At 39.5% G+C, this 21,662-nt stretch overlaps 1 protein-coding gene across 5 annotated transcripts in view; it reads left to right on the forward strand.

The window, feature by feature from the left end:
• The window catches only part of SEMA4D (semaphorin 4D), a 157,513-nt gene that overhangs the window by 97,856 nt on the left and 37,995 nt on the right, over positions 1-21,662 (forward strand). For all 5 annotated transcript variants that reach the window (XM_084629075.1, XM_084629071.1, XM_084629072.1 and 2 more), the window contains 10 exons: positions 869-1,262; positions 8,439-8,584; positions 11,111-11,173; positions 12,876-12,974; positions 14,256-14,349; positions 15,444-15,557; positions 16,671-16,822; positions 18,795-18,970; positions 19,068-19,224; positions 20,340-20,562. In XM_084629075.1, the coding sequence (XP_084485201.1) occupies positions 1,169-1,262; positions 8,439-8,584; positions 11,111-11,173; positions 12,876-12,974; positions 14,256-14,349; positions 15,444-15,557; positions 16,671-16,822; positions 18,795-18,970; positions 19,068-19,224; positions 20,340-20,562 (1,318 nt within the window). In that variant the 5' untranslated portion in view covers positions 869-1,168. The remainder of the gene's footprint in view (positions 1-868; positions 1,263-8,438; positions 8,585-11,110; positions 11,174-12,875; positions 12,975-14,255; positions 14,350-15,443; positions 15,558-16,670; positions 16,823-18,794; positions 18,971-19,067; positions 19,225-20,339; positions 20,563-21,662) is intronic.

Raw genomic sequence — 21,662 nt, forward strand, 5'->3', positions numbered from 1 at the left:
ACCCCTTTGAAATCCCTCCTGGCCAGGGGAAAGCTCCTCTCACCTGTAAAGGGTTAAGAAGCTAAAGGTAACCTCGCTGGCACCTGACCAAAATGACCAATGAGGAGACAAGATACTTTCAAAAGCTGGGAGGAGGGAGAGAAACAAAGGGTCTGTGTCTGTCTGTAGTAGTCTTGGCCAGGGACAGAACAGGAATGGAGTCTTAGAACTTTTAGTAAGTAATCTAGCTAGGTACGTGTTAGATTATGATTTTTTTAAATGGCTGAGAAAAGAATTGTGCTGAATAGAATAACTATTTCTGTCTGTGTCTCTTTTTTGTAACTTAAGGTTTTGCCTAGAGGGGTTCTCTATGTTTTTGAATCTAATTACCCTGTAAGATATCTACCATCCTGATTTTACAGGGGGGATTTCTTTATTTCTATTTACTTCTATTTTTTATTAAAAGTCTTCTTGTAAAACACTGAATGCTTTTCCATTGTTCTTAAGATCCAAGGGTCTGGGTCTGTAGTCACCTAGGCAAATTGGTGAGGCTTTTTACCAAACCTTGTCCAGGAAGTGGGGTGCAAGGTTTTGGGAAGTATTTTGGGGGGAAGGACGCGTCCAAACAGCTCTTCCCCAGTAACCAGTATTAGTTTGGTGGTGGTAGCGGCCAGTCCAAGGATAACGGGGGTAATATTTTGTACCTTGGGGAAGTTTTGACCTAAGCTGGTAAAGATAAGCTTAGGAGGTTTTTCATGCAGGTCCCCACATCTGTACCCTAGAGTTCAGAGTGGGGGAGGAACCGTGACAGGCTGTAAGTCATTGATCTTGTTGAAAACTCAACCCACTTCCTTCTCTTTTCTTTTTCCACCCCCTTTCCTCTATGCAGTTTCATTTACTACTAAGATGAATCGGAAGAATGTTCTCAAGAGGCAGAATAATTGCTGAGAAACACTGTGGAAAGTGTGAACAATCTCTGTATTCTGCGTCCCGGAAAATGTGTATTACCTTCGAGAAGTAATCTATTGGATGCATAGGCTTGGGAACATCTTTCCAACCCATTTATTGCAACGTTAAGTTCGGCAATGTCTACCCTGTAACATACTATTTGGAACTGGAGATTTCCTCGCAAAAGGAACATTAATTGTTGCAGTTATCCTCCAACTTCCGTAGAGCAAGGACTCTTACCATGGCGCTCTCTAGTTTGTATGCAGCTTTGGGTTTATTGTTTGGAGCAGCAGCAGCATTTGGTCCAGTACCAAGGATCACTTGGGAACATAGAGGTAAGAACAATGACTTAAGTAGTGAAATGGGGTGTGGGTGTTCTATGTAATTTCTTTAAACACTTTGTAACAGAAAACTATTAATGTGATATGGGCCCTGCCAGTCTCTTTGTTAACTCCTCAACCCCCAATTTAACAGAGACTTTGCTTAGCTGTTGCTATTATGAAACTTGAATGAATGATCAAGGCTAACATTTTCAAAAGTAACTAGTGATTCTAGGGCCTGATTTTCAGAAAGAGCTAATGTGTGAATACCAGGCCCCTTGAATTTGTTCCATTTTCAGCACCCTAAATAGAAACCTAGAGTCACTAGTCACTTTTGAAAAGCATGGACTAGACCCTTCACTACGAGGAAAAAGAACAATATAAAAATGTTCGTTTAATTGACTGTTTCTATGCTGTGAAAAATATGCCAAAACTTCTTGGTTTGCTTCTTGATATGAAAAAAATTGAAAAATTCCTAGGATGTGTCTTCATACGGTACATAAGGCGACACCTGCATGTATTTCTTTTATCAAGCATCATTACAGCAATAGAAAGTTCTGGAAAGTCAGAGTCAGGGGAAAATGTGTCTTAGAGCATTTAATAAGTAACCTATTAATTCAGATTTTGTTTGCTGAAAAAAATCTATAATATATTACTAGTATGGAATTTTTTGTTCAATTTATTGTCATTTCTCTCTCATGTGATTTACTGAGTTACGGAAAAGTGCCTGCCTCCTTTCAAGAAAGAGTAAATCCTTATCTGTCACGTTTCATAGCTAAGGCTACGATTTTTTTTCAAGAAGTTTGCAGAAGTCACAGGACCCATGACTTCCAGCGACCTCCATGAATTCAGCCCTGTCGTCCGGGAGCTGCAGGGTCCTCCCGCCACCCGTGGTGGCAGGAGGATCCCGCAGCTCCCCGTGGCTGCAGGTGCCGGGGCCCCCCAGAGTTCCAAGCCGCTGAGGGTGCTGGGGATCCTTCAAAGCTTCTGGCCGCTGCAGGTGGCGGGGGTACCCCAGAGCTCTGAGCCAGGGGACCACGGCAATGTTCCCTCTAATTTTTTCCATTCATGTGTGGAATACATTTTGATATGTGACCCGAGGTATGTGCCTATGTGTGCCACCAGTAGAAACAAAAAACCTAGATATAATATATATTTTTAAAAATTTACCATAGGGATAATTACTCCAGCTAGGACAGATTAGGCATTTTAGAACTCAGGACTCAATTAAATTTAAGTGTAAGAGAAATAAAAATTATGGACTGCATAGACCAGTACGCTTTGAAAGAATAAAATTTCAGAGAGTATGTGCATTACAGGAAGTACCAAGAACTAACTACAACAATAATACAAGTATGTGTTGGGAGGTGAGTGTGAAAGAGACAGAGACTGTGTGTGTGTGTGTGTGTGTGTGTGCTGGCTGCTGGGGAAAGCTGTGCGCTGTTTCTTTAAGACACTCACTGAAAGCTCCCCTGCTCTGTCCGGAGTCCTGTTGTCTCCCCTCCCCGGCTCTGTGGAAATGGGGTACTTCGGGGGTGGGGGGAGAGCAAGTGTGTGGTGTGTTGTGAGTGAGACAGAGAGACTGTGCGAGCTGGTTGCTGGGGAAATCTCAGAAACAGTGCACTCAGACACTCACCATTCAGACGGCAGCAGCTCCGAGTCCTCCTGAGCCAGGCTGTCCCCTCTGCCCTGTCCTGCTCTGTGGAGATGGGGTACAGGGGAGGGGGACACCCTGACATCAGCACACCCTCCCTTTCCCTCCCTGCACAGCCAGCAGGGTCCCAGGAGCAACTGCAGGACAGAGCAACATGGGGGAGGGGCACCTGAACAAATGCTGCCAGCTGTGCACGGCACTTAAATCTCTCCTGCACGCTGCCCAAGCGCACAGCTTACAGGGAACACAGGACCCTGGAGCGATGAGCCCCTACCTGCCCCGGCAGCTGTCCAATCTCTGCATACAGTATGAGGACCCCACAGCTAGGCTCCCCATTTTGTCAGGGGTATTTTTAATAAAAGTCAGGGTCAAGTTACAGGCTTCCATGATTTTTTCTTTACTGCCCGTGACCTGTCGGTGACTTTTACTAAAAATATCTGAGACAAAATCTTAGCCTTAATCATAGCCACTAAGCTGTTTGTATTGCTACATAGGAAAAACTGAGTTTAGGGGGATCTTAGCACTTTTTTGGCGAGTGGAGTCACTGAAGGTCTCTGTACATTTCCCCAGCTATGCTCAATCCTTTTGCAGGATTGACAGAGAAAAGAGACTAGCATGTCTCATGATGGACAAACTTTAGGAGAAATTGTCCACAACTGAGAGGTAGTCAGAAGCCCAAGGCTACTTAGCATAAAATAAAATCTGGACAAAAGTTTAAAACAGAATTATTTACATTCCTGCTAATTCGCAATCATGTCCAATAAGTCTCTTTAGATCTAAATCACATCCTGTCAGAAAGATGTGCGGCAAAATTTTTCAGAGAAGACCTATCAGTACTGTTTGGGTGGGTGGATGGAATTGTGAAATCAGTTTCTTGCTAAGCAGTTCATGCCTTTTTAAAACTCTGGAACACAGCTGTTGTACTTGCACAATAACTATTGTTGTAATTTTTTTTTTTTTTTACTTTCACTTACATTACATAGTAGAGCTTTAAGTGGAGTGTGAATACAAGACAAAGTCCCATTGATTGCAATAGGATTTGAAATAATACCATAGCAGACATGATGTTTTGTGAGTAGAAGTACCTTGTCAGTGCAGTCATTTTACCATTCAGAACCTTTTAGCAACTGTTGGAGTGTGTCAATGTATAGTATTGTGTACTTTGCGTAGCCATTTCATTTACAGTTGCAATTGGTCCTAATCAGTCCCAAAGCCACTGAGATCAGTTCATTGTTAATTGAAGCCCTGTTCTTCCCTTTGTATCTCTCTTGTTACTGTTGATGAAAAAGAAATGTAGAAAGTTAAATTACTATTAAGGGGAGAACTTTGTAGGGATGTGGGGTAAGGGGGACTTTGCATGTGCCTAGATGTGCAACCCCTTTTGTTGCTTGAAGCTAAAATTCTTCAGTCCATTCTGAAGGCTTGATAGAAATGTAAGTTCTTATAAATCAATGGGTTTGTGTGCTTAGGTATAAATCCACATCTCAGTATAAACTACCAAATAAAGAGCAAATAAATATTTGATCCTTTCTCCATCTGCCATGTGATGACATGGAATTGGAACACAATCCAGCTTCTTCACTGAGCCGTTTTTTTCCCCCATGGCCACTATCACACCTAGTACTCATAACCATTCTGATTTCTATTAGCATAAATGGAACAAATATGGGGTGAAAAAGTAAATCTATGGAATTCTACATGCTCTGTATAGCCCAGGACTTGAATAATTTTTGGAACACGGATTATAAGGCAATAAAATATGTTGAGCTACTGTATGTAATGTCTGTGATGTTTCTTTCTAGATACCATAAAGGTTGTTTTTACTGGGCAAGGAGAAAATCCTGAGTGAAGGATACCATTGAGTCCTTGACTCTTCCTGACTCCGCAACTGAAATGAGAGGCTTGCAGTGTGTAGCGAAGCAAGCTTATGGCCAGTGTGAAGAAATAGCCTTAAGCACAGATGTCAAGTACAAATGAGTTTATTGCAGGAAAATATACATGGACATTAGGACCACAATAAAATACTGGCATAAGGCCCTGAAAATATTTCCCATGTTAATGGGCATAAAGAGCCAGGAAACATGGGAATATAAGATTTATTACCTTGGAGAAAAAATGTTGTATGTAAGCTTTAGGCATCTTGGAGCTCCCAAATAGCGGTGACTATAGTTAACAGCAGTAGTTTCTCTTGGTTTGATTTAGCTCTGATGTATACCCCTGCCCCTGAACACAACTGCTCCTTTGTTCTCTGTCCAGCACCACAATGTCTTATTCTCCATTAGGCACATACAGCTTTTAATGTTACATGTCAGTCTTAGGCATGTTATATGGAGATATGTTCTTACATTCATATTTCACTCAGAAGGGGGAATTTTAGCATATTGTGAGGGGGGCCCTGGGACATTCTTTGGAAAAATATTTGAAATATCAGATGCAGTTTCCTGCATTATGAAAGACTCTTTAAAGACCATAGAGAAAACAAATTTTATACAAAAATATGTAGCTACATATACCCATACCTAGTATTAATCTGGAATTTTCTGCTATATTGCTAAATTAGGGTGTGTTTAAATACAAACATGCACCAAAATCATAGGGCTCCAGCCAAACTATGCATATTTCCAATTGAACTCCCAATTTAAATTCACACAACAGCTATACATTAACATGTTGCCTGCAGTCTCTTCTAATTGGGTGCGGGATTTTCTATTAGTTCTCTTGGAAAAGATTTATGTAGTAGTGTAACATGTCGGGCCCTCATCACTGCGACACCTCCTGTGGGTTGCTTTGGGAATTAGCGATGTCCTAGCCATGGAATGCCCTCTGCAGGTGGTGTCCCACCCGTTGCCTGCTCAGCTGTGCTGTCTGGAACCCGCGTTACTCCCTGGCTTGCGGCATCCTCTTCTGAACACAGCCTTCTGGCCGTGCCCCTGCTCTATTCTCCCCCCCCCCCCCCCGCACCCCCTTCCAGGGATATCAGCAGTCCTCAGTCTGCACCTGCCTTCGTGGCCACCTGCCTCCCCAAAGTCTAGTCCCTTGCCCCAGGGACAAGGCACAGTACATCAGTCATGCTCCTCCATGGTAAGGTGTGGTGTAAGGGGAGGACCCAGGCCCGCCCTCTACTCTGGGTCCCGACCCAGGGACCCTCTAGCAGCAGCCTCCCACTGCCCTCCTTCAATCTCCTATTCTCCCTGTGTACCCTGGGCCACTTCCCCTTGGCCCTTTCACTTTCTTGGCCCTTTTCATTAGGAGCCGCCACCTGGCAGGTAACAGTCCTTCTCCCTTGCTTGTCAGGAAGAGGCTGCTGCCTCCTCTGCTTTGCAGCCTTTATAGAGGGCCCAGCCTGGCCAACTTTCTGCCCTTCTCTGCACAGGCTCCCTTTAGCCTGCTTTAACCCCTCCTCTGCCAAAGTGGGGCAACTGCCCCACTACTAGTAGGGAATATGGCGACTTTCTGTTTCAAATACACATGCAATGAGAGTGAAAAAGAGGAAGATTGGGGGATAGCAGAAAGGAGCTGATAATGAAGATAGGGTATAGTATGAAGCAGTGGTGGGCAACCTGCGGCCACTGGGAGCTACGAGGGGCCGTGCCTGCAGACGGTCAATGTCAGCAAAATGTCTCACGGCCCGCAATCAGATTATCCTGATGGGCCACAGGTTGCTCACTACTGGTATAAAGGGTAGAGCAGAAAAATGAACAAAAGGGTAGACAGAAATGAGGGAAAGAATTGATAGAGGGAAAGGAAATGAGAGTGAGAAATTTAATTGATAGGCATTAAACATGAGCTTGGCTGGTCATTAGTTCTCCTCGCGGAGAAAATTTCTTCTTTGTGCTAAGGCCCACAGAGGAAATGGTTTTCCCATCTCATGAATATTTTTGAGTATTTGAATATTTGTTTTCCATCTTGCATTGGGACAAAAAGTAAAAATCTTGAAAATATTCACAAATGAAAAACTGTTGGCCCGCCCCCTCAATTTAGGTGATCAAAAATGTTTCAATAATTTTGAAAAGTTTCATTTTGATTTTGACTTTTTGGTCTAATAAGCTTATATTTTGAAACCAAAAGTCATTTTGAACCAGAAAATGAGAATATCTTCATTGAGAAAATGTCAAAACAAAATGATTTAACAATATGAAAACTGTTTTCTCTATGCTTTTTCGAGTTGGGAAATTCATCTAATCCGATCCAGTTTCACTGTTTTGGTTTTGATGCAAAAGCAACTTGTCGTAAAATTCCTAATTAGCTCTAGTCCACAAATCCATTACAATGGTACTTCAGCTGTTTGCACCTTTGGTGTGGGCCAAACCTGTCCAGTAGGGGAACGCCCTGTCTGGATAAATTCATGGAGGTTAAGTCTATTAATGGCTATGAGCCAGGATGGGTAAGGAATGGTGTCCCTAGCCTCTGTTTGTCAGAGGGTGGAGATGGATGGCAGGAGAGAGATCACTAGATCATTACCTGTTCGGTTCACATGGTCTGGGGCACCTGGCATTGGCCACTGTCGGTAGACAGGATACTCAGCTGGATGGACCTTTGGTCTGACCCAGTATGGCCATTCTTATGTTGTGTCTCTGAAGTTTCCCCCAGTTTTTCCTGCTTCCCAAGCAGCTGGCAGCTCAACCAGGCCTCTTTGCAGCAGAGCTTTCTGAGAAAATTCCAGCTTTCTGACAAGTTTGCTCAATAATTTGTCTAATTCCTGCCAGCCCTCGTTTCCCTTCCGAGGCATTTGTGACTGATTAGGAAAGCTCCAGGCCTCAGGAGGGCAGCGAGAAAGCCCAAAGTAAAGGGAGTGGCCTGTGTCTTCTATTTCCCCTCACTCCCTTATCAAGCGTTTTGTTGCAAAGTTTGGCCATTTTGAATTGCTCTTTTGTACTCATCTCACTTTAGGATCAGAGAATGACAGCCTAATCCATTTCACTTGCAGCACATGGAGCTGAGAGTAAAGCAGTTTCCTGCGAGAGCATGATACTATTCTCTGTGCTGATGGTGGCACTTGTGAATGCAAGTTTGGTGTATGGGGGTAAATGTAGTTTTCTACCTACCCCTATCAAGGTGCATCTTGGTTGGGCAGTCTAACACTTTGTTCAGTCTTGCAGAGGGTTAGTTAAGAATGAAGCAGAGGGTTAAAGTTTAAGGCAGACCTCTAGAGTTTTAATGTCATTTTTTGTATACTGTTGTGTGCATGTGTACACAATATGAAATAAAGATGCAACAAATGTGCAGTAGTTTGAAATCCCAGTTGTAAATTAAACTGAGATCAGCAGCACAAATCCCAGATATTAATTTAAACTGAAATCCAGGAAAAAGCAATTGTATGTCAGTGCTGCAGCCCCAAACTCCTGACTAACTGAACCCACGATTTAACTACTCTTTTTGATGACCCCAATATTTTTATTATAATAGGGTTCTATGTTCAGTTTTGCTGCTTTTAAGATGTTGTCAAAGTACTGCAATATTGGTTAGATAGATTAGAAAAAAAAAGTCCTCAAATGGTTTTCATTCTTTACACATCACTGTTTGTTTTACTTTAACAGAAGTACAACTGGTCCATTTTCAGGAGCCAGAAGTGTTTAACTATTCAACTTTATTACTAAGTGATGACAAAGACGTTTTATATGTAGGAGCTAGAGAAGTGATCTTTGCATTAAATTCAGTGAATATTGCTGAAAAACATCATGAGGTAGGTATGCATTTTTAATTTCCTATCCACCTTTAAAAAAAAATTGCATCCCAGAATTTTTTGGGGTAGATTCGTTTTTCTAATGTTATAGATAGTAGGATATTTCATGTAGCTATAGTGTGTAGACTATAGTAAATATATTTGTGTTTATGTTGCACATATATATTATTCAGGAAGAAAAAATTACAGGTAATTTTGTAATGTCATTGAAAAACAGGAAAGGTGAGAAGGAAATAGTGAATTTTAAAACATTCTAGTAAAGATTCACTGAGGTATTTTATGTCTGGAACTGCTTTAAATACACTGGATTTTTTTGAAATTAAAAATGTATTTTTTATTCTTTAATGGATTAATTTTCGGTTTGCCAAATAGGTGATTTCACCTTGTGATTCCCGTGAGCATTAGTGGGAATTTGAAAGTTTGCTCCATCCATGCACATTACTCTGAAAATTCACCCTGAAAGCACTAGTTACTGTGCTTTTTCTAATTCTAAACTCCTAAGTATTTTTTTCATGTTACCTAGCAATGTTACCTAGAAATGTTAAACAGATTCTTGTATAAATGCCATTTTGGTGACATTTTTGTAGAAAACTTGTGCTTTGCCTCCTAAATTCTGAAATTTTGAGCTCTAATTTTGAAAATTAAAAAGAAAAACAACAAGCCATCTTCAGCAACCATGAATGAGGTGTACAACGGCCTCCCTGTTACAGTATCTTGGCTACTGTCAAGTAAAATAAATTTGAAGGTGGAGTTAGAGGCTTCTGTAGCCTTGCTGCCACCTTGATAAATCATTCATTTATGAAGCTATGACTGGGTGTGTAAGGTGCAGAGCTCCTTGCATGATTGCATTTCTAATGTGGAACAGAATCAGGGGGGAAATAAATGTTTTGCTGCCCCTCCATGTGTTTAAAACTTTGTGAGGGTTTAGTTTAGGTTGGCCATCTTGATTTTGAATAGCCAGAGGATGAGATCCTCATCCCTGCTATGGTCCCTTTATGATGCATTAAGGGCTGGAATGGCTTACGGGGGTCTGAAAAGCCTTGTATCTGGTGCAGACACTGTGGGAGACAGTTGCAAGGTTGCCTTTCAAGGACCCTTTTTCAAGTCCTGGTGTAGGGGGCATGCTGGAGGCAGAAAGGGCTCGTCAGGAGCAGGACTACAACAAACAGCACTGCAGAGATTCTAGGCAGCACTTTAGGCCATAGGACAGGCTGCCATAACTTTAACCGACCCCTAGCATTGTCTGAATTACCCTGTAGTGGGGCCTCTCCACACTCCATAACTATCCAAAGGGATAGTGCAAAGGTTCCTTAAAGCCAGCAGTCTCCTCCTGGGCTATAAGTTTTGCAGTGTGTCTCTAAGGTTACATCTACACTGCACACCTCTTGCAGTAGTGTTTATGGTATGCGTAGCTGAAAGTCGCAGTGAAAAGCACACTACGTCCATGCTGCGGTGTGTAGCTACACATGTCAATGAAAGGCTGTGGCACGGGGGAAGCAGAGAGGAAAGACTCAGCAGCTGGGAGCTGCCAGAGCATTTCCCCACTGACTTCACTCTGTTGGAGCCTTTCCGTGCTGCAGGAGAGGCAGTGGAACACTCTACTGCTAAAACTGTACCGGGCAGGCACTGCTTGAACAAATAGAGAGCCATGGAGGGTATATATCTGAGTACATACCTATGGGGTTCAGGCACATCTTTGACTCGCCTAAGCAATGCTTCACCATCTACATTGCTGTTTATATCCATGCTAGAGTTGTGTGTATATGTACTTTAGGGTCTTCGGAAAGGAGCGTGACGTACCTTAAGAGAGAGAGCACAGTTTCTCACCTAGAACGGTCTTGAGAAAATTCCTTCTGATTCTTAAGTTTAATTCACAAAGTTGTGTAAGGAAATACTCATGACCCGTGATTATATTGATTTTCAGCTGCACGTAAAACTGATCCCTCTTCAACAGTTGATCATTTTCATTTAAACTATCTGAAACATATTAAGAAGCAAAACTACTCTAGAACCACATTGATATTCAGTGAAAAACACCAGGAGATAGATATACTGGACACAGTCCAGTATCCATGGTGACACGTACAGCCACTGAAGCCCTTTTAGCTGCATAACGGTCCAGGAATTATTGACATTTTCCCAAAAAAATTGTATTCTTCCCTCAGCTTTTTTAATGTAGAAGTCTCTAAAACTACCATAATCTTATCTCACTAGTAAACACAACACAGGGAACTTCATTAATAATTTGAGAAGAAACGTCATAGTATATCTTTGTACAGAACTCTAAGAGGTGCTGGCCGTGGCTGAAACCTCTATTACTGCACATGCATTCAGAAATGCCACCTCCCCAGAGGATAAAGACAAACACTGAGGGGTCCCTGACAGCTACTTGCAGAATGACTTATTTGCAGCAGACTGTCTTTTAAACATGATCTGCTCTCTGTATTATGCATTGCGCTTAATAATAGCTTTCAAGTGAATGTGAAGTGCACTGAACTTGTTTTTGTTTCGCTTCTTTTCCCCCAGTTGTATTGGAAGGTCACTGAAGACAAAAAAACTAAATGTGCAGACAAGGGCAAATCCAAACAGGTGAATTTGTTTGTCCTTTAGCTTTCAGCAAAGCATTATGAATTTAGTTTTCTGGAAAGCATTTTCAACAGTGTTTTGAATGTAACTATTTAGGAGTGATAATTTATAAAAAAAAATTCCAGCAAATGGTTAATTGCAGTGGGTTTTGTAAACTGCAGCAGTTAATTTTGCACTTTAACTACTTACTCTGGTACAGTTTTTGCAATGTTTTCAGGCTGTCACTTCCTTATGTCCTGCTTCAATTTGTTACTTTTACTTTTATAGTAATTGTATCAATGATAATATGGATAAGTCTATACTCTGTGTGCGTGCGTGTGTTGTGAGTGGTGATAGAGAACACTTGCACTTGAATAGAAAAGGTGTGCAGGGAGCTGGAGAGTGCGATAGTGTATTGCGAGAGAGTCACTTGTGCTCACATGAAAGGAGTGGGGCTGCTACTGCTACCCTGTCTCCTACATTTGACCTCACAGGTTTTGAAGGTTTTGGCTGCCCTAAAATTATTCTGGAAATTTTATTTTATTTGCTTTAGAACTGTAATAAAACTCTCAGTACCTTGTGATCTCCCTGATTGCCTTTTGTGACTACTCTGAGAGTCCCGATCAACTGTTAGAGAAACACTGCCGTAATTCACATAGGTTACTTTGGTTCTTGAGTATTTTATGCTAGCTATATGTAATTTACCTAATGGTATTTCATATGGTTTCTGTTGTCTCATCCTTTATTCTTTTCACTGAATTTCTGTTGCTCTCTCTGGGACTTTCTGTGTGTATTCATTGTTATGTTGTGCATGCTTATTTATTCTAGCTCCCAGTATGTTTTGAACAATGGTGGTGTCTTTCTGTATTCCACCAGGAACTTGCCAAATGAGGCTCACAATACAGATAGGGATTATTGATCAAGTCAATAAACACAGATGGGTGTTCAGAGTTAACAAGCATTCTCATTGGTTTTCAGCATTTTGAATCTGTACTCTTCCCTTGACATTCGAAGCTATGTCCAAACTGCCAGTTTCATTCCAAAGCTAAAGGAATTAATTGCTGTAATTGGATGTTTATTTTTTGAGTAAAGTGAGGGCTGCCAGCACCAGCATCCCAAAAGGCTGCAGGAAGCTATAAAAACCACTAAGTTTACAGCATGCCATCCGAGGTAGTGGGAAACCCCTGTGGACATGGCAAATTCACACACTAGGAGCTGTTAACTGTCATAATGATTGCTGCCCACATCAGAGTGGTAGTATATACAAAAATCCAGGAAATGATAATCTGAAGCTAAGTGACATTTATGTGTGGCAGATTGAAGACTTTACTTCTGGATTATGACAGGCCATTTTATCTGAACTAGACTTGAGACAAAATTTTGAGATCCAAGTGAATCCGAATTTTAGCTATTGTATACGAACATATTAATTCTGAAGCAAAATTGGTCACTTAGGAGATAATGGGCATATTAGAAACAATTGTACACCAAAAATATAACACTGGATGCTGCTCTTAGGGAGTCAGCTAGAGTGGATTCTGGTCTCAATAATGATCATATCACCTAGCCCTGTATGTTTTTAAACATATGAAATGCTGCTTGTGATAGAACATGAGGAGTAGAAATGGAAGAATTGACAACATAGCTTGTTGTCAGCTGTGTTCCTATTATAATGTTGAAGTTGTGGCTGATCAGAATGGATTTATTTTTTCCTTCCATACTACAGACGGAGTGCCTTAACTATGTGCGTGTCTTACAACCGCTGAATGATAATGTTCTCTATGTGTGTGGCACAAATGCATTTCAGCCAATCTGTGATCATCTGGTAAGTGTGACTATGCATTCTCTCTTAATAATAACTTTAAAACCAGCTAAACCGGCTCATTTAAATAATAAGGTGAACTCGAGAAAAGTGTACCTGATGAGTTAATCTTTGTTTCCTAAGGCAATTGGAATTCCAGTGCCAGTCATAGTTTTCCAGCGGGTGTGATACTGTCTCATGATAACCACAGAGTCTGGAGGTTAATTTCACTCTTCCTGTACAAAGCCTTTAACAAAATATTGATTTAGCTTGGTTATTAACAGAAACATATTTACTTTAAGGCTTTGCTTTCATTACGTTCTATTGATGCAAATTTGCAGTAGCCAAAATACATAGTTTTAAATGGTATTGACACTCTGTGTGGATGATACCCATTTCTGTCTCTCCTTGACCTCTCTCAGATTCCCGTCTCTGCCTATCTTGTCTCTATCAGCTCATGGGTATTCCAGAGCTTCATATCACTGAATACTTCAGAGTGAAGTCCTTCTTCTAGGTTAAAACAAAATATCCTTCCTGTTCCATGTCTCTAACTCCACTATTGCTCCCCTTAACTTGTGTTCCCAAGGCTAGAAATCTAGGAATTATCTTAGACTGTGGCTTGTCTTTGAGTCTGCATATCAGCACTTCCAGAACATTGCCAGAATTCGTACATCCCTTGACTCTGCCTCATTTGAAGTCCTTATTCATTCAGTCCCCCCATTTTTTTTGCTCCTTTCCCATTTTAGTGGTCTTGCTAAACCCCTATTCTCTTAATATCTGGAAGTCCATAAAGTTGCAGACAGATTACTCCCACACTTCCAAAAATAGGGTCATGTCACACCCATCATCTGACAACTTCACAGTCTTCCTGTCCATCTCTGGTTTTCAAAACTCTGCATAGTCATTTCTCAAACTAATTCTCCCACCTTGTAACCACCTCCTCTGACTTCTCTCTCCACTTCTCTGTTCTTCACCTCGTAACTGTCTTCTCTCCCTGCACCTTTTCAGTTGGGCGTCCTCATCTGTCTGGAACTCTTTTCTCCCCTCCCACTACCCTTTCCTCCGCCTCCCTTTGTGCTCCCAAGCTGTTGGGTTATTTCCTCTCTTTATTACTTAAAGGTTTTTGTTTGTTTTTTAATTCAATATATGGTCTCTTAAAGTGTCTTTTGATGTTTAGTATTAATAATACAGAAAACTTTATTTTTATATTTTTATACAGCTATTTTTGACTGCATACATGTATTGTTTGAATTAGAAAGTAAAGAATGTAACTCTTTTGGTTTAACTTAAATTAATTCTGTATAGAATTTAACGTCATTTGAACTCCGAGGTAAAAATGAAGATGGTAAAGGTAGATGTCCATTTGACCCTGCCCAAAGCTACACATCAGTTATGGTTGGTAAGTTCAAACTTTAATGACATCATCAATACAAAATCATTGATTCTTTCTCCTCCATCATGCCCTAATCTTTTCACTAGGACATAATACCAGGGTTTGTGATGTTGGTTTTTTTTAGACACACATCAAAATATTTGTATTCTATAATTGAAGTGATTTTTTTTAACATAAAACTTGCAGCAATTCATAGTTTTTAGACTTTTTTTCATTTTGGGTTTTTGGGAATAATGTTTAGGATTTTCAGTTCAAGCAGATGATAGCTATTGATATAGTCATTCATTCACCAGATTGTATTTCCAAAGCACCCATCACTTTAGTATCTGATGAAACTGTCAGTGAAAGAAAATTGCACTGCAGAAGAATCTGTGTATAAATATAAGTAATTTAAAAACGTGTGTCAGTAAATTAAAAAGTGAAAAAGTAAGTGGGCTGAATACTTTCTTCTTCTCCAAACAGAATAGATTAATGGGAAATCAGTGATCATGAACATATCATTAGAGGGTTAAACCACACTAAGTCTTCATATGGGAAAACCAGTGAAGTTTGTGGTTGTATGTTTATATAGCAAGACCATGGAAGAAAAGTTTAAATTAATATGAAACGGGAAACAGAAGGAACACACTTACTGGATTATGATCCTTAAATTCTTCTTATTAATTCAGTTTGATTCACTTTTGCAGGAATATCCTATACTTTTTCTGAATAATTTCTAAAGAATTATTCAATTACAAAAATTCAGTGGTATATTTTAGGTTCATTTATATTTTTATGTATACAATATAAATCAGCTGTAAGCAGATGCGTTCACAATTACTGCAGGAGCAATCCTGGTAACTTTCTGCCATCAAAGTTGTATTAGAACAGTAACAAATTAGATATAAAAACATCAGCTTTAAAGAAGATCAGAGGGGAAACATAAGCACTAAAAATGTCAAATTTAATATATAGGAAATTCTTGCCATCTTCCCTCAAGAGAGGTTTAAATTACCATATATTCTCTTGAAAACTTGTCTTGAAATATTTCTATACCTTTTTGTTACTTAATAAGTAGTATGGCTTGAAGTATTTATTGTGTTTTATTTTCTATGTTAAAGATGGAGAGCTTTATTCAGGAACTTCCTATAACTTCTTGGGAAGTGAGCCTATTATTTCTAGAAACTCTCATCAGAGCCCGTTGAGAACAGAATATGCAATACCTTGGCTTAATGGTAAGTAAATGTGAAGGCAACTAAGCCAATTTCCTTTACTGAAGGTTTTTCCTACCACATTTCCCTATTTACTACCACTAAAACCTCTTCCTAATACATAAAAAAAGGCCAAAATGGATATTTTTTTCCCTTATAAAAGTTCAGATCTCTGAGCATAGTTACCTTGAAGTCCATGGATATATTCAAAGAAAAAAGGCAATTTTGTGATGGCTCTGAGGTGCTGTTTCTTGCTATGTTCTGTTTTTAGAAGAAAAAGGTGTTTTGTTTACTTTTTTAATTGTTTGAGTGTGTGAGAGAGAAAATACTTAGTTTGAGACTTCGAGTCTCAGTGGCATTGACTCTGAAAATCATCAGGACGTTCAGGTTTTGACATGATCCAGAAGCAGTACAGTCTATCCTGTCTCCATTCACCTTTCACCTTGCTTTGGCATGACTAGCCAGACTATTAGATGATAAGGAAAAAAGTGTCCTTACCCTCCTGTCAGCATGTTTTCAAGTTCAGTTTAAGGACCTGTACTCCAAGCCAGCTGAATTTGCGAGTGTGTTGGGTGGATTTTCAATTGGGCTGTGCAGATAGGGTTCAACTCATGAAAGGATTTTCAGAAAATGGAAACTGACCAACCCCTGCACCTTTGCTTTGAGGTTCATATTTAGTTAACTCAAACCTCAAAGGAGCATGAACCGTAGTGCATCACTTTCCCCTTCTTACCTTGCATTTCTTCCAGCAGGTCCTAGGGCTTGTTGGTACAGGAGGTGGAGGCTGGCCAGGGAGGGTGACTAGACAGATGATCAGATAGGCAAGCAGCTTCAGATCATGCTGTTGAGTGTGGGCATGTGAAATCTTGGGATCGCAAACCTGTAACTCCATTCCAATCAGTTTGAGTCGGAATGCAAATATTTCACACAGCTGTGCTCTCCAGCAGCCCTATCCAAATAGGAACAATACTGATGGGCTCATGGAGGAGCCGTTTCCAGGCCTTCTAAATGGAGTGCAGTTGCCCACAACGTGGGGTTTGGGAGAAAGGATGGTCCTAGAGAACTCTAGAGGAAAATGACGAAATAATGAAAAAGTAGCTATTAATGTAGAATGCTTCTCTTTATTTGTATCCGTAGAACCCAGTTTTGTTTTTGCTGATGTGATAAGAGCAGATCAAAACAGCACTGAAGAAGAAGATGACAAAGTGTACTTCTTTTTCACTGAGATGTCTGTGGAATATGAATTTGTTGGAAAGTTGATGATTCCAAGAATAAGTAGAGTGTGCAAGGTGGGACACAATCTAATAATTTGCTTTAACCAATTTTGAGACAACATCCGCAAGATATAAAAGATATTTCATATTGTGTTTTACACACACATTAAAAGTAGTCAGATCTATTCTTAGCAAATCAAATATTCATATCAGTCTTCTGTACCTAAATATAGTTACTCAGACAGTCTAGTTGGTGCCTGTGAAAACAAATATTTTTTTAAGCTCTCTACAACTGAAGTGAGTAAGATTTCAGCATGTGTCCCAGCTGAAAAAGTAATGATGATGGTTACCCTTTCCTTCCCTTTTATACAACACAGAAACAATTCTTTGATTTTTTTGCATTAAAGGCTACACTGACTTCAGTAGAAGCAGAACTGAGCCCATAGGGTGATTGTTGTGGACTTTTATGAGTTATTTTTAAATGGTTACAGACCAGCCAAATAAGGCTTTTTTTTATGTAGAGATGGTTAGTTTCTTCACTGTGGTGTGACAGGTAGTACTTTCATGGAGAGGTGTCCTAGCCTGGAAAGAAACAATCACCAGCAACCTGATTCTGTCACATTTAATGTGTTTAAACCTGGATATGGCAGGCTGAGTTGATTCTCTACTCATTAGAGCTGGTGTGAAAATTTTCTGATGGAACAGAAGATGCTGATTATACAAATACAAAATGTTTTGCTGGAATGTATTGATTTAATCAAAATTGCAATGAGAAATTATCTAAACATTTTATTTCTATAAGGTCAGAACATTTTATTGTTTTAACTTTTGTTACGTTGATTTAATTTAATTTAATTTAATTTTAAAACACCAATAACAAATGTTTCCCTGGAGGCTTCTATCTTCCAGCAGCTTGAGGCAAATTTACATTGGTCTTGTTAGTATGGTCCTTTGCCTGCTGACAGTTTGTCAATGCTTTAAAGTGAGAGAACCATAAAATTTGGAATAGCTTTTTAACTGTTATCTATTTGGAACCACTTGCAGATTACCCATCTATATGCATACACTATCTTAAAAAGAGGAAAAAAATACTTGATTGCTTTTTTGGAATTAGCATATTTTATACAATATTCTGCATAGCAGCCTTAAAGAAAGGGCAGGAAATTCTGTCAAGGATTTGGGTCTGAGATGCCTGCTTTTAAAGATTAGTAGCACAGCTGAAGTTTGAGATCCCGAATATTGTAAAATTTCTTATAGTCACTGCACAACTAATTTCATTATATTTCTGGGTATACAGTCTCAGTAGTTGAATGATCTCTCTTATTTTAAAGGCCTTGAACCTGCAAATCTTTATTCATGGTACTTACCCTAATTTAAGGATTGGGCCCTAATACTCATTGTCTCCTAGGAACTATTCACATGAAGTAAAATTAAATACGTGCATATGTGTTTGCCAGACTAGATCTTAAGTTACTAACATTTTGAGATGATCACAGAATAGACATCGTATTATTTCTTTTGTAAGTGCAGTTATAATGCAGCTTTATTTACTTTAAATTGTTGTCCCATGTACAGTTGTTGTTTTTTTAAAGCTCTGTGCTCAGCTCAATTTACTGCCTATTATTGTAATACAGTTCTTTGAAGCTGTCGTAAGTTTCATCTTCCCTCCAGAAAATCTGTACTCATTAGCAGGTTTGTAAGGTGCCACAAGTACTCCTTTTCTTTTTGTACTCATTAGCATATATCTAAGTAACTCCATTGACTTCAGAGCTGCACAACTTAATTGGGAGTAGAATTTGGCCCTATAACACTTATCTGTGTGTGCTGAGAGAAACCATTCTACATTGTTTCTATTGTATCCAAAAAAACCTCTTCAGCATTGTTTAATTTGTTTGTTGTTGTATCTTTTAGTTGCTTTTTTGCTTTTATTCATGACTATTCAGTTTAAATTTTAGATAGTACATAAGTGTTGTATGTGTTGAACCTTTATTTAAGAAAGAAAATATACCTTACATTTTCCTTCTCTTTCCCTCAACCCCTCTGAAAGAGGGACCAAGGAGGATTAAGGACTTTGCAGAAAAAATGGACCTCCTTTCTCAAGGCCAGATTGATCTGTACCACACCTGACAAGAATTTAATTTTCAACATTATCAATGATGTTTTTATTCTAAAGTCTCCAAGTTTGAAGGAACCAGTGATTTATGGAGTTTTTACCCCACAACTGTGAGTATCATTTAATCTTTTTCCAGAAATTGAATTTAATCTCAATTGGTTACCACCACACAGTAAGATGGTAACATTTTCCACTGTTTAATTTTAGGAATAATGTGGGGCTGTCAGCCGTGTGTGCATACAACTTGTCTACTGTGGAAGAAGTTTTCTCCAAAGGAAAGTATATGCAGAGTGCCACAGTAGAACAGTCTCATACAAAGTGGGTCCGATACAATGGAGAGATTCCTAAACCTCGACCTGGAGCTGTAAGTTTGGATAAACTTGGATGACAGCAGTTCCTTTTCTCTTGCACATACGAAAGAACCTATAAAAAATTCAGGGAAAATATTAGAGAAGGATATTAGTTAATATATGTGCCCTGATATGGATACTATTTCCTTAGAAAACTTTTTTTTCTTTTAATCACTGCCATATTGCCAACTGATTGATCTTGAAGTTTTGTATCTAGCAATGAAGTAGTTTCTATTTATAGTTCACAGAGTTGGTTTATATCACAATTTTCATATTCATTTTTTCAGTTTTTGGTAACAAATTGTCTTATAATTAAATAGATGGCACAGCACATTATGGTAGTGTAAAAGTGTATTCTAGATCAATAGGAACAAAAGTAGTGCATAATCCTGCAATCCTTTCTTTCAAGTCATCTCACTGACTTCAGTGGGACTGCTCACTAGGAAGCACTACTCACAGTAATTAGTGTTTATAGGATTGGGTCCTTACAGTTCTTTTTCTGCTTTTACATGTTTTCTGCTTTCATATTAGTTAATTTTAGGGGCATGGTAAATTGATTGTAGCTTAGAAGTGTGGGACCCGGGGGAGGTGTTTAAATATATATTTTGGTTGGGTCCAATGCCTAATATATTTGTTCACTTATCCTGCTACAAATTGAGACCTGGTATTTGTGCAAACCAGGAAGCTGTAAAATATGAGTACGCACCTGAAAAAACTGTTGAGGGGTATGTTTGGTTTGAGTTTTATTATTTAAAGGTGCACTTCCACAGTTTTAGCCATCAGGCTTCTTTCAAAGATATATTAAACATTCTTTTTGAAAGGTGTACACTAAATACATGACCCATTTTACAGATGGCCCAATCATATTATGTCAATAGGATCTTTTAAAAAACAGCGATCCCTTTGAAACAGCAAGTATGTATGTAAGTATTTATTTGTGCCTGGGAATACACGGTGAGGATTTGGGCCCCATTGTACTCAGCACTGCACAGAGAAATAACAAAGAACAGAGCCTATGTTCCTACAGTGTTTTATAACTTTAAAAATAAGATTGGTAAAAAGCAGGTGTTGCTGCTATCAACAGTGTACAATATGGTAAAAACAAATGATACAATTTTTCTTTTGACAGTGTATAAACAAGGAGGCAAGAGCAGTGAACTACCTGAGTTCTCTAAATTTACCGGACAAAACACTACAGTTTGTTAAAGATCACCCTCTAATGGATGACTCAGTGGCCCCGATAGGGGACAGACCCAGATTAATTAAACGAGATGTGAGGTATACACAGATCGTGGTAGACAGAGTCCCAGCACTCAATGGCAGCGTGTATGATGTTATGTTTATTAGTACAGGTGAGTTTGCATTACACTATTTTAAGTCTCTGTTAGTACAGTAGGGTGAAATATATTGTCAACAAACAGAATGAACAATACTTTCATACCAACTGGTGTCCATGCTTTTTAAAAAGTAAGGGCCATGATGGCCAGTCTTGGTCCATTTAAAAAAATATCCCCACAAAATTAACTGTAGATGTGTTAGGGTCCTCCAAACTGTCCGTCGTCTTTTCTGAAGTTTCATTCCTTGCTGAAGAGTTCCCTGTATCAGCAGCAGGAGGGGAAAGGCCAATAACAGTATCCTTTGACAGTGTTGTTTGCCTAAAGGTAATAGCCAGCTGTTGTTTCAGTTAGCAGCAGCAGCCTACAATGCACCTGTATGCCCCTGCCCCTACAAGCAGTGTGAGAAGGATTGAATTGAAAGAGGCTCACGGAAGCAAACAGGCCCTAAGTCTTCCTGGTGGCAGATGGAAAGGAGGAGAGCAGGTAGCTCTGTAGGAAGGGGATCAACCTCTGGAGGGAGACAAATAGGTCAGGGGTAGGGGAAGGTCACATGTATTCCTCGTCCTCCTCTACCCAGGCATCTCCAATAACTGCTGTATGAAACGTCAGTTTTGTCTTTGGGAGCCAAGTGCTGTACCATCTGCTTCTGTAAGAGACACATGTAGGGAAGGGCGTCTGCCTGTAAAAAGGCGAGGATTGGCCAGGGACCAATAAATATTTTAATCTAACATCAAAATAACTAAAGAAAAGACCAGGATTAGCCATTCCTTCACCTTGACCATCTCTTAATTGGAGAAAAAAAAAAAGTGTGAGTTTAAAGAGTGAGAGACTCTCACTTTCAACAAACAAACAAAAACCCCAGACATGCTTTTGGCAGTCCAGTATATGTCACAAAAATGGGCATTCCTTGTTTTAAAAAAGATCATTGGCAAATCGGTGAAACTGAAATGGTAGTTGCATAATTTACAAAAATCTGAATGTTTCCCAGAAAGCTACAAAGTGAGTTCACTTTTTTGTGTAGTTTTGTGTTTGACTTGTCTGAGAGACTCTTCTTCCTCCTCTCTACTGTTAATTTCCCTGAAGAACTCTTCTGTAATACTGAAAAAGGGTGACTT

The sequence above is a fragment of the Lepidochelys olivacea genome (assembly GCF_965140295.1).
Source record: "Lepidochelys olivacea isolate rLepOli2 genome assembly, chromosome: 5".
In the NCBI taxonomy this organism is placed as follows: Eukaryota; Metazoa; Chordata; order Testudines; family Cheloniidae; genus Lepidochelys; species Lepidochelys olivacea.